The 15037-nt window shown below is 40.4% G+C and overlaps 1 protein-coding gene across 6 annotated transcripts in view; it reads right to left on the bottom strand.

The window, feature by feature from the left end:
* Positions 1-15037, bottom strand: part of ENPP2 (ectonucleotide pyrophosphatase/phosphodiesterase 2) — a 77068-nt gene that overhangs the window by 14892 nt on the left and 47139 nt on the right. For 5 of the 6 annotated variants that reach the window (XM_027798549.2, XM_027798550.2, XM_005434427.3 and 2 more), the window contains exons 12-15: positions 9181-9292; positions 7697-7822; positions 3025-3056; positions 2097-2224 (exon numbers count right to left, since the gene is read on the bottom strand). In XM_027798549.2, the coding sequence (XP_027654350.1) occupies positions 2097-2224; positions 3025-3056; positions 7697-7822; positions 9181-9292 (398 nt within the window). Of the gene's footprint in view, positions 1-2096; positions 2225-3024; positions 3057-7696; positions 7823-9180; positions 9293-12907; positions 13066-14827; positions 14838-15037 lie in introns of all 6 variants that reach the window. The other variant, XM_027798552.2, reaches the window with a different exon arrangement.

Raw genomic sequence — 15037 nt, 5'->3', positions numbered from 1 at the left:
AAGTATGAGAAGATTTCCTCAAAGGTGTAGTTATGGTGGCTGACCTGACAATGTACTTTGGGGGCAGGGGGGATAAGGTTACAAAGTAGTGCATTGCTTATCTTTCTTGAATAGCAGTAGTGGGGACTGCAGGCTCATCCAGCAACCCCAGGTGTTTCTCCCTCTGCTCCCACTATAAGAGGGTGCAAACCTGAGAGTCAGCTCTTGCTATTACTCACTGATAACAACCTTAGCATCTATTTACTTACTTTCTCAGACTTTGTCATATCACATCATCTCCTACAGACCGGAGGTATTTTGGGCCATACTCTTCTAATCCTCAAAAGGCTAACAGAGCCTTCTAAGAAAGCACTTACAATGGGGCAAACATGATACAATGCTGTAACATGCTTTCACCTGTTTGCTTTCCACCAATAAACAAAATGGGGAGCAAAAAGAAAGCTAGAGGGAAAAAAGAAATATTGTAATGAAGATAGACAGCTGAGAAAATAAGTGCTATTTCATAGGAATGCTAATTATCTGCTTGTTACTGAGTATTTTTTTTTTACAAAGTATGTGGAAAAAAGTATTGTGTCACAGCAATTATAATTACCAGCTTGTTCCAGAGTACTTTTTTTACAGTTTTATGAAGGCCATGTGCAGGCAATACATAAAGTGGACCAGATTAACCTACAAGTTAATATCTTCATCTGCAATAAAATGATGCTCAGCCCAAGTTTGATTTTGGCCTTGTAAATTACTAGACATACAGCAGTCAGGTCTGTAACTAGCATTTCTCTGGCTGTGAATATACAACGAATTACAGCTACATTAACGAACAAATCATTGGTGAATGAGATTCCAGAAAAACTGAGAAATATGTAAGCCAAAGAAAGTCCAACGTAATTAATAAGAAAATACTAAATGTAAATTAGCTTGGGCCATCCCATCAGTTCCAGTAAAATTATCAAAGCTGAACTTTTATAGGCCTAAAACTCAGAGTGTGATTCTTTGAAATGTACATGAACCCTAGCCACAGAAACTGCACAGGGCAGCCAGCCAGCCAGCTAGTGGAGTTATGCAAGAAAGCAATTGGGATTTCTCATTCACTGCTTCAGCAGAGCGATCCTTGCATAATTCATGGAAAGATAAGCACAGATGTCAAAAGGCACTTACAACACACCGTGTGTTTGCCTGGCAGCTATATGGGCAAAAAACCCTACCATAATTTAAAGCTCCTAACAGACTACCGTGAGCCAAAAGCTGTGTCATCTTCCAAGAACCACTGAGTCATTTTATGCATAAAGACCCAGCCGTTCTCATACTGTAATATACAACATGTGTCAAAAGATCAAAGCAAGAAAAATAATATACGTTAAACCAGAAAGAGGTGCACGATTCATGCATAAAGGCTACTCCTCTCCTGTTCACTCTATACATATGTATGCCAACTTGGTTTTTTGCTTGATTTTTAGCTAAGAATATTAAAAGTTGCCTGTATTTTATAACTGAAAATTCAAAGCCATATGGAGAAAAACAACGCAAACTAGGGTTTTCTCTGAGCTAAAGCATTCTAGTTTTCTGTGGATTTCTTTTGCAACACAATATGCTGCTGGCACTTTGATGGTCACCCTGTCATACCCTTCCACACATTCTCAGGCATTCACCCACTCTGCCAATATCCCCATTTGCTTTCCATTCACCCACTGCATCCACTCAGCCTCTTGTTCCCTAACATGCCAGGGTCACATGTGCCTTTCCCTTCCTCCCATATTCCCTGGTTCCCAGTTGGAATAAGCTTGTACCTTATTAAAAAAAGCTTATCAGCTTCTATATTTGAACTAATCAATCAGTCAAAATCCACGGAGCTGCTTAAGGAAACCAATCTAGGTTTCTGCCCTCTATCCAGCTACTGATTTTCCCAAATTTTAAAACAATTTTATATTCTGAGCCACATCCCCTGCACCAAATACTATTGAACCTCACCAGGAGTTCAAAACTTCTCTTGTTCATGGGGTAGAGCAGCGGGATGCTGACAGACAGGGCAGTCCCAGGTGCCTCTTTTCCTCAGAAAAAACAGGCTGAAAATTGGGATGGGAGCAAAATCAAGAATTTACCTTGCCACATGCCATTTGCGATCCACCAGTAAATGGACATCCTCAATTCTTCGGTTGTAAGCGTAGTGCAAGCGTTTAGGCAGATGCTGTTTCAAGTAAGGCTTGAAGTGCTGGTCTGGCTTTCTGCACTGAAAAATAAATGGTTACAAATGACACTGCTGTCAGTTAGTTAAGACACACATAAAACCTTGAACTGTAGCAATCAAGCTGTTAAGGACATTATTGATGATGTCTTGAAAATAAAGTGTACATCCAGAGCACATGGTCCAGCCCTCTCTGTGCAGTATTTAGATAAGACCAGGGCCCAGGGAATTATTCAAAGACTTATTTGGAAAGCCTCATTCTCATGACAGCCCTTTTGAAAGCATCATGCAAAACATCACACTTACCTAGCTCATGAATGAAGAATTTTATTCTAAGTGGACCAAAGCTTAGGTTTCAGAGAAAAGCTGAAATGTTCAAAATACAACTCATGTGCAAATATATTTAAAGCCATCTGGTTATAAAACTTGGTACTTTTTTAAAATCAGCTTTTATTTTAAACACTTCTTTTCCATTAAAAGCAAGGTTATAGCTGAAGTCTATCAAATTAACTTTTTCAGCATCTTCAAAGTGCTAGTAAAATATTTACCCTGAAAGATTACTTTCCCTTCCTGAAGGAATGAATAGGCTCAACTCCGAGTCAACACAGTTGGAGAGATTCTGGCTCCACACTGCCCAAAAAGTTTACAACAGCTACTACAGCAGCAAACAGTGGAATTTATGACAAACATTATTCTGTACTCATGAAGACCACCATTTAACACTCTTTATTCATGTTAGTGGTTGGTTTTCCTGCCTAAAGAGTGAGGAGAGAATGCTGATTAATGCTCCAAAGGAAGATGTGAATTGAACAGTTCAGTATAGATTCCCAATTCTAAATACTTACTGTAAGGTTGGCAACAATCACTTTAGGGTCATCTGTTAAGGAAAGAAAAAATAAGAAAAAAATAATAAAATATTAACAATTTGCAGAAGAAAACAAAGTAATAATGTAGTTTTACAGAAGTGTTCTTCTTAAAAGTTGGCTGATCTTTACTAAAAATACACTGTATATATCATAGAATTGTTTAGGTTGGAACAGATCTTAAGATCATCCATTAACCTAGCACTGTCAAGTCTGCCCATAAACCATGCCCCTAAGTGCCACATCTACATGTCTTTGAGAAACCTGTAGAGATGGTGACTCCACCTCCTCCCTGGGCAGCCTGTTCCAATGCTTGACCACCCCTTCAGTGAAGAAATTTTTCCTAATATCCAGCCTAAACCTCCCCTGGTGCTACTTGAGGCCATTTCCTCTTGTCCCATCGCTTGTTACTTGGGAGAAGAGACTGATCCCCACCTGCCTACAGCTTTCTTTCCAACAAAGAGTGACAAGGTCCCCCCTCAGTCTCCTTTTCTCCAGGCTGAACACCCCCAGCTCCCTCAGCCGCTCCCCATCAGACTTGTGCCCCAGCCCCTTCCCCAGCCCCGTTGCCCGTCTCTGGACACGCTCCAGCCCCTCCGTGTCCCCCCTGCAGTGAGGGGCCCAACACTCAACATAGGGTTCCAGGTGCCGCCTCACCAGTGACAAGTACAGGGGGACAGTCACTGCCCTTGCCCTGCTGGCCACATGATTTCCAATACAAGCCAGGATGCCATTGGCCTTCTGGGCCACCTGGGCACACTGCTGGCTCATGTTCAGCCAGCTGTCAACCAACACCTCCAGATCCTTTTCCACCAGGCAGTTTTCCAGCCCTTCTTGCCCAAGCCTGTAGCATTGCGCGGGGTTGTTGTGACCCAAGTGCAGGACCCAGCACTTCTCCCTGTGGAACCTCACACAATTGACCTCGGCCCATTGGTCCCAGCCTGCCCAGATCCCCCTGGAGAACCTTCCTGCTCCCAAGCAGATCAACACTCCCTACCCAACTTGGTGTCATCTTCAAATTTACTGAGGGTGCACTGAATCCCCTCATCCAGATCATCATTAAAGGTATCAAACAGGACTGGTCACAATACTGAGCCCTGGGGAACACCACTTGTGACCAGCCACCAACTGGATGTAACTCCATGCACCACCACTCTGGGCTCAGCCATCCAGCCAGCTGTTTACCCAGCACAGAGTACACCCATCCAAGCCATGAGCAGTCAGTTTCTTCAGTAGAATGCTGTGGGGAAACAGTGTCAAAGACTTTGCTAAAGTCTAGGTAGACAACATCCACAGCCTTTCCCTCATCCACTAAGTGGGTCTTCTTATCATAGAAGGCGATTAGGTTAGCCAAGCAGGACCTGCCTTTCATAAACCCCGTGCTGGCTGGGCCTGATCACATGGTTGTCCTGTACATTCCATATGGCAGCACTAAAGATTATCTGCTCCATAATCTTCCCTTGCATTGAGGTCTGACTGGCAGGACTGTAGTTTCCTGGATCCTTCTTCCGGCCCTTCTTGTAGATGGGCGTCATATTTGCTATCCTCCAGTCAACTGGGACCTCCCTGGTTAGCCAGGACTGCTGATCAATGATTAAAAGTGGCTCAGAGAGCACTTCTGCAAGTTCCCTCAGTACTTTTGGGGGGATCCCATATGGCCCCATAGACCTAAGTGGTGTAGCAGGTCACTGACCACTTCCCCGTGGATTATAGGGGCTTCATTCTGCTCCTCATCCCTGTCTTCCAGCTCAGGGGCCTGGGTACCTGGAGAGCTGGTCTTACTATTGAAGACTGAGGCAAAGAAGACACTAAGTACCGCAGCCTTTTCCTTAGCTTTTGTTGATATGGTTCCTTCCACATCCAATAAAGGATGGAGATTCTCCTTAACCCTCTTTATTGCCAATGGATTTACAGAATTCCAGCCTTCTGATCTCCTTTGCCCTTCAGCACTGTACCCCAAGGGACTCTGGTTCCAGTCTCCTGAACAGGCCAAAGTCAGCCCTCCAGAAGTTCAAGGTGGCTGTTCTGCAGATCCCCCTTCTTACTTATCTGAGAATCAAAAACTCTATATCATTTTGTGATGGCGGTGCCCAAGACGCCTCCAGCCATCACATCACCCACAAGTCCTTCTCTGTTCACAAACAACAGGTCCAGTGGGCACCTTCCCTAGCTAACTCCCTCAGCAGCTGTGTCAGGAAGTATCTTCCACACACTCCAGGAACCTCCTAGGCTGTTTTCTGCCTGCTGTGTTGTATTTCCAGCAGCCATCTAGTAAATTGAAGTCCCCCAAGAACAAGGGCTAGAGATTGTGAGACTTCTCCCAGCTGCTTACAAAAGTTTTTGCCTGCCTCTTCATCCTGTTTGGATGTTCTGTAACAGACTCCCACCATATCTGCCTTGTTGGCAGATTCTTATATGATTTCTGTAAGATATCCTGAATATGAACTGAAGTTTAACTGTATACCCTTTACTCAGTGATATGGCAGTTGCTTAGGTAGTGTTGCTCACTGGTTTATCATTTGGACCTTAGTTTAATATTTATTCTATTTTCTGAAAACAAGTATTTTCAAGTCTTTTGATTGCCTTCCTTTAAAATAATAATTTAAAAAAAATCATCGCAAAACAAAAAGACATTCCTTGAAAATTTTGAAAGCACATTTGAATTCAACAATGCACTTCCTTTGAAGCAGTAAGAAAATTATGTAGCATTTTTTGCCTTTTAACACTTCACATATTTCATAGGCTACTACAGAGTATGTGAAAAAACACAGTAAAATATTCTGGATACGTCTTTGGACTATTAAAGAGACATGCAAGATGCAGGAAGCCCAAAACAAGCACAGTAAGTTTGGTTTGGTTGTTTTGGGTTTTTTTTTTTTTGTTGGGGGGAAGAGCATTTTTCACTCATGACAGAAAAAAACAAGCTGAGAGAAAATCTTAGGAAGTGAACATTATCTCTTGCTTAACTACTGTTGTTTCTACTTGCTTAAGGCATGATCTTGCTGAGCTCTACCGAATCTCAAAACACAAACTACTGCCTTATTCATTGCAAAGGTGTGTCTGCAGTATTGAGGTAGTATTATGGAACAGGAAAACAGAGGGGGAATAAAAAAGGTGGTAATTTGCCATTTAATGGGGCAAACCCCAGTTATAAAACTAAGGACTATGCTTCTTTGTTCTGTGTTCAAAGTGCTGATTAATAAGCAATTGCAAACATTCAAACTACGAAGCTGTGGACAGAGGCCAAAAGAGGAAAACTGTATTGCGGGAAAACCAGTAGTATGACTCAGAGGTCAGTCAGACAAGCTGATCATTTTGGAAGATATTGCCATTCATCCTCCAAAGAAAACTAATTTTTTTTAGCAATTTGGGAATTCAAGGGTTGAAAGATCTTAAAAAAAAAATTCTCAGAACTGAAATATAAGTTTTCAGTAGACTGAAGTGTAGGAATTCTGTCTTCATGCTAGTCTCATAAGTTTTATCAACATAACTGCTATTTTCAACAGATCTTTACACACTCATCCCATATTCCTAGAGCATAAATACCCAAGTAAATTAGCTAGTGAAATAAATGCATACAGAAATCAGTATCTAAGGAAGTTTTACCACATCCTTAAGATTTCTACTATTCTGAAAATATTTAATTTTCAAAGACCAATTGTTTTGTGAAATCTGTCCTCAATCAAAGTATATGTGAAGTGTTATGAGGGGTCAGTTGGCTGTCCTAGCTATTTGATCTTCCCCTCTGCCAAACGTTGTCACCCTTGTAGCATACACTGCAAAAAGCATAGGTACTTACTGTTAGTTTATGAGTTTCACAGTTTGCATGGTAGCTTGAAACTGCTGGCAAAGCCAGGTTTTCCCTGGTACACTGAAACAGAGCAGCCATGGTTCTGGCACAAGCCCTCTCCTGGTATGCTGCCCTGGAGGTAGTGGTAGTCCTCAGTGGAGCAGTAGTAGGGCAGTTGGGTCTGTAATGCTTTAAGTTACAGTTAGCTTCACCAGAAGACTTCTGCCTGAGCCCTGAATGCTCTCATCAAAGATCACCTCATCTCAAATGCCAAGTCAGGATGAATTTCTAACAGTACGGTACAAAAAAGCAGCAAGTTTTACTGTCACCATTGGCCCTGAATGCATACCCTAAATTTTCCTTACATCCCTCAACACCTCCAGCCTGTTGCTGTTTAGCAACCCACTCTGCTTCTCATCTGTGCCAAAATAACGAAGAAGCTAGTGACTTTAAAATTAACAATTAACTTTTCTCCATTAGCTCACAAAAGGTACCAGACACCTTTTTTAGATCCAATCCGTGCAGTGCTGAGATTCTCCAAGTCCCATTTTTGTTGACAGAAGGGAAAAGTACACGAATAAACTCACAGTGACATGTAAGCTGGTGTGTGAAACTGGCTTAGAGTTCCCACTCCTCCTTGCTATAAAAGGGTGAGCAGTGACACAGCTCTACCTCTATGGGGTCTGTGAATTACAGACTGGGAAGGGAGCGAGCAGCTGGTCTTCACAGTGGGCTTCCCTCTGAATGTTCTGCTGTCACACTGCAAACATACACCCTTCGGACATCAGCCCATGGAAGGGATGGAGATACATCTCAGGATTTTCAGATTCTCAGGACATACAGGGTACAATTAAATAAACTTACATTTTAGGTTATTGCTAGACCTAGGGCGAATTCGCCCTAAAGATCCAGGCAGCAAAATGATATCTTCCACATTAGTCAGATAGTTGCTTAAAAATTCGGTTCTTTCACAAGTAGTGTCTTCCATCCCTGCAGAAGGAAAATGCAAAATTAATTTGGCTTGAAAATAAACATGTTTTCCAAAGCACCACAAAAGAGACCCTAAACAGCCTATATTTTTTTTTTAATAGCTAATCTTATTTTTGTTCTTTTCAGTCATCCAGTTCCAACATCAGACACTGACAGGAGTCAGACTAAGGGTGATTTTAGCACTTGCCTACACAAGAGAAATACCAGTCTTGATGTTGTAGAAGTAGTCACTACATATACCATGTGTGGACTGACACATCTCGAAACAAAGCTCATGGAAAAATCAGTCTGTTTCTAGTTTAGTGTACTACTTTGAGGATTTTCTTTTTTTTTTTTAACAAAGGATTTTAAGAGAAATTGCACACAAAAGGTATTGTCTGTTGGTGGTCTGTTCTAAGGCAGCTGAAGATAAACAATTCTCTCCTACAGCCGTTTGTGGTGGGGAGGAATGTATTGCCAGTAACAGACAGTTCTCAACACAAAAGTGCCTCCCCTGGAAATTCTTCCTGCCCCTTACCCTTCCCTCCCCACAGCCAGAAAAAGGCATATGCCATTTTATTGCTAATGTAGAAGTTCTTGTGAGACTTTCATAAACAAAGATCTAAACAGAACAGGACTTTTGGTAGCATCTCTATAAAGTTATACAAAACCAGGTTTATCTCAAACATGCTTGCATATTTCTTTAATAAAACTTCCTTTTTCTTTTTGTTTTTACTAGTATTTAGTATTTCTTCTATTGTAAAATTTCTTCTGATGTTCAAAAGAATGAGACATAACAAGTAATATATCTGCTTTTAGGTGACTCTCCATCTGACTCTGAAATTATTTTTTTTTTTACCATTTTCCCTCTTCCTCCATTATTTTGATGACATTTTCCATCCAAATTGGATGCAGTCCCTTACAGATGTTCTGGTCTTTCTCCTAGTAGGACAGCTTGGCCCACTAATTGCCATGGAAATGTCTCACTCTAAAGTTCTATTTCTCTCACGAAAAGGAGAACAGTGTTACTAAGTTTTCTCCTTCCATAAAAAATGCCAACAAGATTACTCTAGGCACATTATGGTCTTCCAATGCAAGGAGAGCTGCACTTGAATGCAATATCAAAAACAGCAGGTTTTGAAAAACTCAAGTGGAGATGTAAAACCAGGTCACTGTTATGAAAGAGAAGTGTCCTCCAATGACAATTAGCAGGTGAGCTGAGTGGCCAGTCCACACTGACTGGCTGGTTTTAGGGATTTGAACTACCAGAAAAAATCAGCACAAAAATACCTTAAGTGGAACTTTCATTTAAGCCACCTGTTATACGTACAGCTACATTGATCACACTTTTATATACTGCTAAAGAATATTTATTTTACCATGATCACCAACAAATATGACATTGACACATCGATGTAGTTTCAACTGTTTCAGTCCATCCATTAGTTGTCCTACTGTCTTGTCAATCTCTCTCAGGGGATTCACCATCATCTGTATAAATATGCAGAAAGGAAAAGTTAATTCTTATCATTGCAATGTTCCCCCTTCTACAAATGGAGGTCCTTTGGCAAAACCCTAACAGGATAACCATCCAGGTCAAGAGGCAAAGCCTTGGCTGAGCTGTTACACCTAAAATTGTACCATTTCCTTTCCTAGATCCACACTGCGACTACATCATGAGAAAGCCCAGCTGAGATGCTGACGCAAGACAGAAAAGGATTGTTATGGCTGATCCTAGGCCTCCCATGGACACGCACACATTTTGTAAAACAAAGTATAGATATTAGAAATATGCATGTGACTTTGGGGGTCAGTTTGTTTCTTATAGATAAATAGTAGTACTTTTTAAAAAGGCTATTTTATATGAATGGCTTAGTCAAAACATGAACATGAAATGAAGCTTTGGACTTCGGATTCATAAGCCAAGTCACTTAATGAAATTCACTTCAAAGGACACCTGATACTAGGATGACAACACGCAAGTCACTTGAGCAGCACATGGGGCTCACAGCGAGTGTTCTTCAGCTTCAAAGCCAAGAGTTTCCAACATTTCAAATGACAGTTTTGGCAAAATTGTCAGCAGGCCCCAGAAGACATGGCTACAGTACTGTGATTTCTTCATTTAAGTTTCCTTTTCATTAAGAAACAACACAGAAAAGACCAAGACATGTTCACAGGATAGTGTTTTCAGCTATAAGAAAATGAAACCTTTTTTACCAGATGGCACCGAGAAGGGAAAAATTTTAAAGTAAGATTTCAGGCAGACTACTCAGATTTTGTTTTGGTTTTGAGAAGAAAACATTTCTTGTCACTGTATATCAACTTCCTCCACACTTGTCTGTTTGATTTGGCTGGTCCAAGTATCCGCAACAAAACATCCTCCCAGTGACAAACAGAATGCTAACGAATTTTGGATGAGAAAAAAATAGACTTTGGCAGAATTTTCTGAGAAAAAATAAACACCATGTTAGTGTGACCCAGAAAGACATGGTTCAGAAATTCTCCCTCTGCATGAGTCATTAAGGGATAGATGTTAAATATTCCCAAGTCTGATAGGTTATGAGACAGGAAATGTTGTCTCCCATGTGGCACTATAAATACATGGAGAAGCAGCTTATGAGAGATGGAATCATGGTAGGGAACAAGAGGGACAGTTTCTGCAACATATGGAAGTGGTTCAGTCAAAGAGAAAAATTTTGAAATATTTTAATTCAAGAAAGCCTATGTAGTCAGTTTAGTTAAAACTTTGAAACATTTTGAGTTTAGAAAGAAAGACAATTATCTGTTTCAGCATTCTTCCACTCTCAAATACAAATTACTTCTTCAGTGAAGGGGAATTCCACTTTTATGAAACTCTATTTGTGTAACATCAATCATATAAGGAAATACAACTTTTACTCAGAATCCAAAGCTTGTTCGAGGAAGCTGAAAATCCAGATGGATTTCCCATTAATGGCTACTTTTGTCAGCAAGCTTGAGGCTTCTTTTAAAAAATACAAATAAAAAATTACAGCAAACAATACTTCCAAAGATTTCAAGGATTTCAAGTTATGGTAATTTATTTAGCTCCCTTCTTGACCAATTTAACCTGTAAACTTCAGAGACATTTCTGAAACTGTAAGAAAGTCAATATAAATGAAAAATCTTGGTTTTAAAAGAAACAAAAACTCACACAGAAAACTACAAAAATAACCCCTCAACTTTGCAGTTTTCACTACCTGACTGTGTTCAAAGCAGCTTTTAGAAAGGCCCTCACCAATATTTCTTCATCTCACTGCATTCTCTCTCTCCAATTTCTCAATTCAGCTATCTTTTATTATTCTATACAATGCTCTAGTTTTTCCCTAAATGGCCTTTGCAGCCTAGGGCTGGCTGTAGGTGGCATATTCAGGCAAGGATTTTTTGTGTGAACATGCTGCTCTTATAGCTCATGTTCTCACCCAGATGCAACTTCCAAGGAGTTATTGGTGAACAAATAACTCTTGCATATACCTTTCTTCACCTAATAAATTGATATCAAGACTTTGGAAGACTTACAGAAACATTTTGTCTTTCAAAATACACAGAATTCTAAGATGGTGCTACAATAAAGAGTTGGTAATATTGGGAAAGCATTGGGTATGGGATCCGAGACATACAGACCACAACTGGATTCTCTCTTGTCTCCTGAGTTTTCCCTTAGAAGAAGCTTGATTAGAAGCAAGAAAATTTTACTTTATCCACGTGGTTTTCTTTAAATTGGTAGGATCCAGCTGGTACTATATTCCACTGCTCTCAAACAGCACCAAAAGATTAACTTCCTGATATGATGGGAAATATTGTGTAATATTAGGATGTTTTTTTCTGAAATAATAGTCATAAATTTTCAGAGCTGACTTCTCAGAAAGAGTTCCTTGGGGATAAGTTTGGATAACCTTTTCATCCAGGAAAAGAAAGGGGAAGAAAAAAAAAAGTAGCCACATATGCTCACATCAGTAGTATAACTTGGAATGACAAATTAATGAGTAATAGCAATATCATCCACAGCAGTTATGACTTCCCCTCTCAGGTAAATCCATGTTAAAAGTTCTCTGGAAAATTCCTGTTTTCTTATACCTGATAATTTTTTTACATGTCCCGGTCTGCCATGTCTTTGCACTTAAAGAATCAAACTCAAAATAACTGTTTTAAGTTCATAATGCAACAAGTCAAAAAACACCCCTACAAAAAAGCTACTGAGACGAGTGTTTATAACCTCTGGTAGGATACAGTGGAATGTTAAGACTTTTTTTTGAAAGCTTCAAAAAGAGATATTTAGGTTGTTTATTTGAAGAGGTTTTTAATTATTTAGTAAAATCTCTGAAATGAAAATAATACAGAAGTGGTCTATAACCCCTCCCCCAGTGTGTGTGTTAGTGCTGGGTGGAGAAAGAAAGAAAAAACTAAGGAATACCTTTTTCCTCCACTTGCACCTCCTTCCTAATAAAGCAATTTCTGTTTGACCTTTTTCTTGTGAAAACAGACAAGACATATGCACCACTTTGGTTGCAAATATAGCACTCAGAAATCATGTAATCAAGAATCCCCTACCCTCCAAAGTCACAAACTGGCTTTAAAATACATATTTTTAAAGCAACTTTTTAAAGTTATTTCCCTTTTAGATTTTATGAGTCACATTTTCAGGACTTTTCCACAAACATGATGACTAGACACAGAATCTCAAAATAATCACAAGGCTCCTGTGAGCTGGGGAGTTAAGGAGGCTACAATGTATTGAGGAATCTGTAAAAGCTCAGAAGTGTTACCAGCACTGGTAGCATCTTCCCAGGGATTTAATCATCTGACATAATCTCCAGCTGATGGCTGGATTTCAAAATATAGGAATTATAAAGACGACTTTCCCTAATGCAAACAGAGTCTGAAACAAGAAAAACGTAGCTCTCAAGAGGACTTGGTCTGGTTTGGCTGCTTTCCTTTGGGTCCTTCAGCACATTTATAGAGGTTTTGTCTGCAAAATCCCAACCTGAAGCATGGAGCAAACTCCCAAGTTGAAAAAAATAAAGCTAGAGTAGTGCCTGAAAAGTGGCACTTCCATCATAAAATTTTGGAACATATGTAAAAACTTACTTTCTTCCGACGAGCTTCCGCAGAATATTGATCCACTCTATGTACTTTTCTTCTTTTCTTTGGAGGTGCAACTGGTCTTTCCTGTCTCCTCTTAGGAGGAAGTTTTCTCTTAGGTCTCTTAGGCGGAGTAAGAGGGGAGCCATAACTACTCTCCTGTACTGGCGGGGAGAGATGTCTGGACTCAGAAAAAAAGCCTGTCTCAACTCATATCAAATAGTAATGCTACCTGTGCCAGATAATCCTGAAGCTTAAATGTTGTGGGCTTTTCAAAAATTTAGGCTTTTGGACAATTTAGGATCTGTCTATTTTTAAGGAGGAATCCACCAAATTGTACTGAAAGCAGAACAGCAGTTATGACAGCGGGCAGCATAAAAGCAAATGAAATTGGTGTTGCGGAAGATAGGTGGGGCTTCCGGTTTTGAAAATACATCGTTATTGGGGAGGTATTGATCAAATATTAATCCATTAATATTATCAAAATGCAAGTAAAATTAATGTCAATTAAAGTAAAATTCATTGCATATAATTTAATGAGTGTTTGGAGTAGAGTGCTGGTGGAAACGCAACATTTCACTCTGGTGATCAGGTACGAGTACTAGAAACCGTCCAGTCCAAATGGCTTTCTGCAAGGTTTTCCACACCCACTTTTTGGCTGAATCAGTGACACCAGGTATCCTCATCAGTAACCTTAGCAAGTGCCACCATTGTGTGCCAGGCCACGCATTCCACTGAAATCACCAGAACCCCACTAGCCAGTTTGGGGACTGCAGGACAAATGCTATGAAGGCGAGACTCAGCATGGAGCTTGTATCCTTCAGAAAATCAGCTAGGCAGGGCGTATTAGCAGCAGCCCATCAGAAAGCTGCACTGCTACCTGCCTTATTACCAGCTTTATGGGCAATTTAAGTTTTTAAATTTCTTAGCACTTTCAGTACTGCGCCTTATTGGGCGATAATGTTGTTCATAATAAATGCACAAAAACCTGGGACAGAGTTATGGGGGGAGGGGGAAAGGGGGAAGACATAATTGGAAGGAACTACTATCCCATTAATCAACTTGCTCACAAATTTAAACTGTACTGCTCTCACTGACTTTAACACAAGTTGCAGGCTCTTGGCGCTGCTCAGGATGACACGTGAAGTGCTGATAGATGACACCTACTGGGAGATAGGAACTACGATATGCTGTGTATAATGGAGCACGCTGAGTAGGCTTGAGAAAAGTCGGAGATTTATGATGATATTTAACTTCTGTGTGCTTAGGCAGCTTCTCACAGTTGTTCAGTTACAGAGCTATGTAAACAGGGAAGGGAAGGAAGGGAGGAAGGGGATGTTACCATCTGCCATGCTGTTTCATTGCTTCCAAGGCAAGCAGCTGGAAAGAAGATTCTAGTCCAGTCTCATTCGTCTCTCTCCAGAAAGGCATTTTAATAAAGCAGCACCAGAGTTTTCTGTTTTTAAAACGCTTCAAGCTTTGTGCAGTCCTGATGAGAGGAGCGGCAGGGAAAGGAAGGATTCTCATTTTACTGTCTCTGAATCGGCTCAGATAGAGCTCCACAATGCCAGAAACACGCGAGCACAGGAGACCCAGGTCTGAACACTGAAAATGGCCGTCTCAAGACAGCATGTTAGAGGAGCAGCAGGAATGGCTTAGCAGTGCCAGATTTTGATGTATTTTAGAGCTCTTATAGTAGTATATTTCTCGAATATTTTATTTTCAAAAAAAAAGTTAGCTAGGAGGGGAGAAAAAAAAGCCAAGTTCTTATTAACCAGCCAAATCTTAGTCTTGCTTGAGAAGAGTCAGAACAGAGTTATGGAGGAGGGAAACAAATCCCTCCCCACTTACAGAAGGGAACTGTAACATCACAAAAGTAACTAGCCAGCCAAAGCTCTGCTTCTTGACCCGGACGGACCAACCTACCAGAGTTCAACTGCAGAAGCACAGAGGGAAAGAAAAAAAATAATGCAGAAGTAAATCAAGAGCAAGCACATATTTGATAACTCACATAACTACTCCTGGAATCATAATGGAACCCAATGAAATACTTCCCAAGAAGTTTATGTCCCACCAAAAAAAAAAAACCAAAACCACTAAAAAACCCCCCAAAAAACACACCCCGCACACAAAAAA

Source organism: Falco cherrug, chromosome 3 (assembly GCF_023634085.1).
Source record: "Falco cherrug isolate bFalChe1 chromosome 3, bFalChe1.pri, whole genome shotgun sequence".
Taxonomy (NCBI): domain Eukaryota; kingdom Metazoa; phylum Chordata; class Aves; order Falconiformes; family Falconidae; genus Falco; species Falco cherrug.
This window is presented reverse-complemented; position numbering and strand designations above follow the sequence as displayed.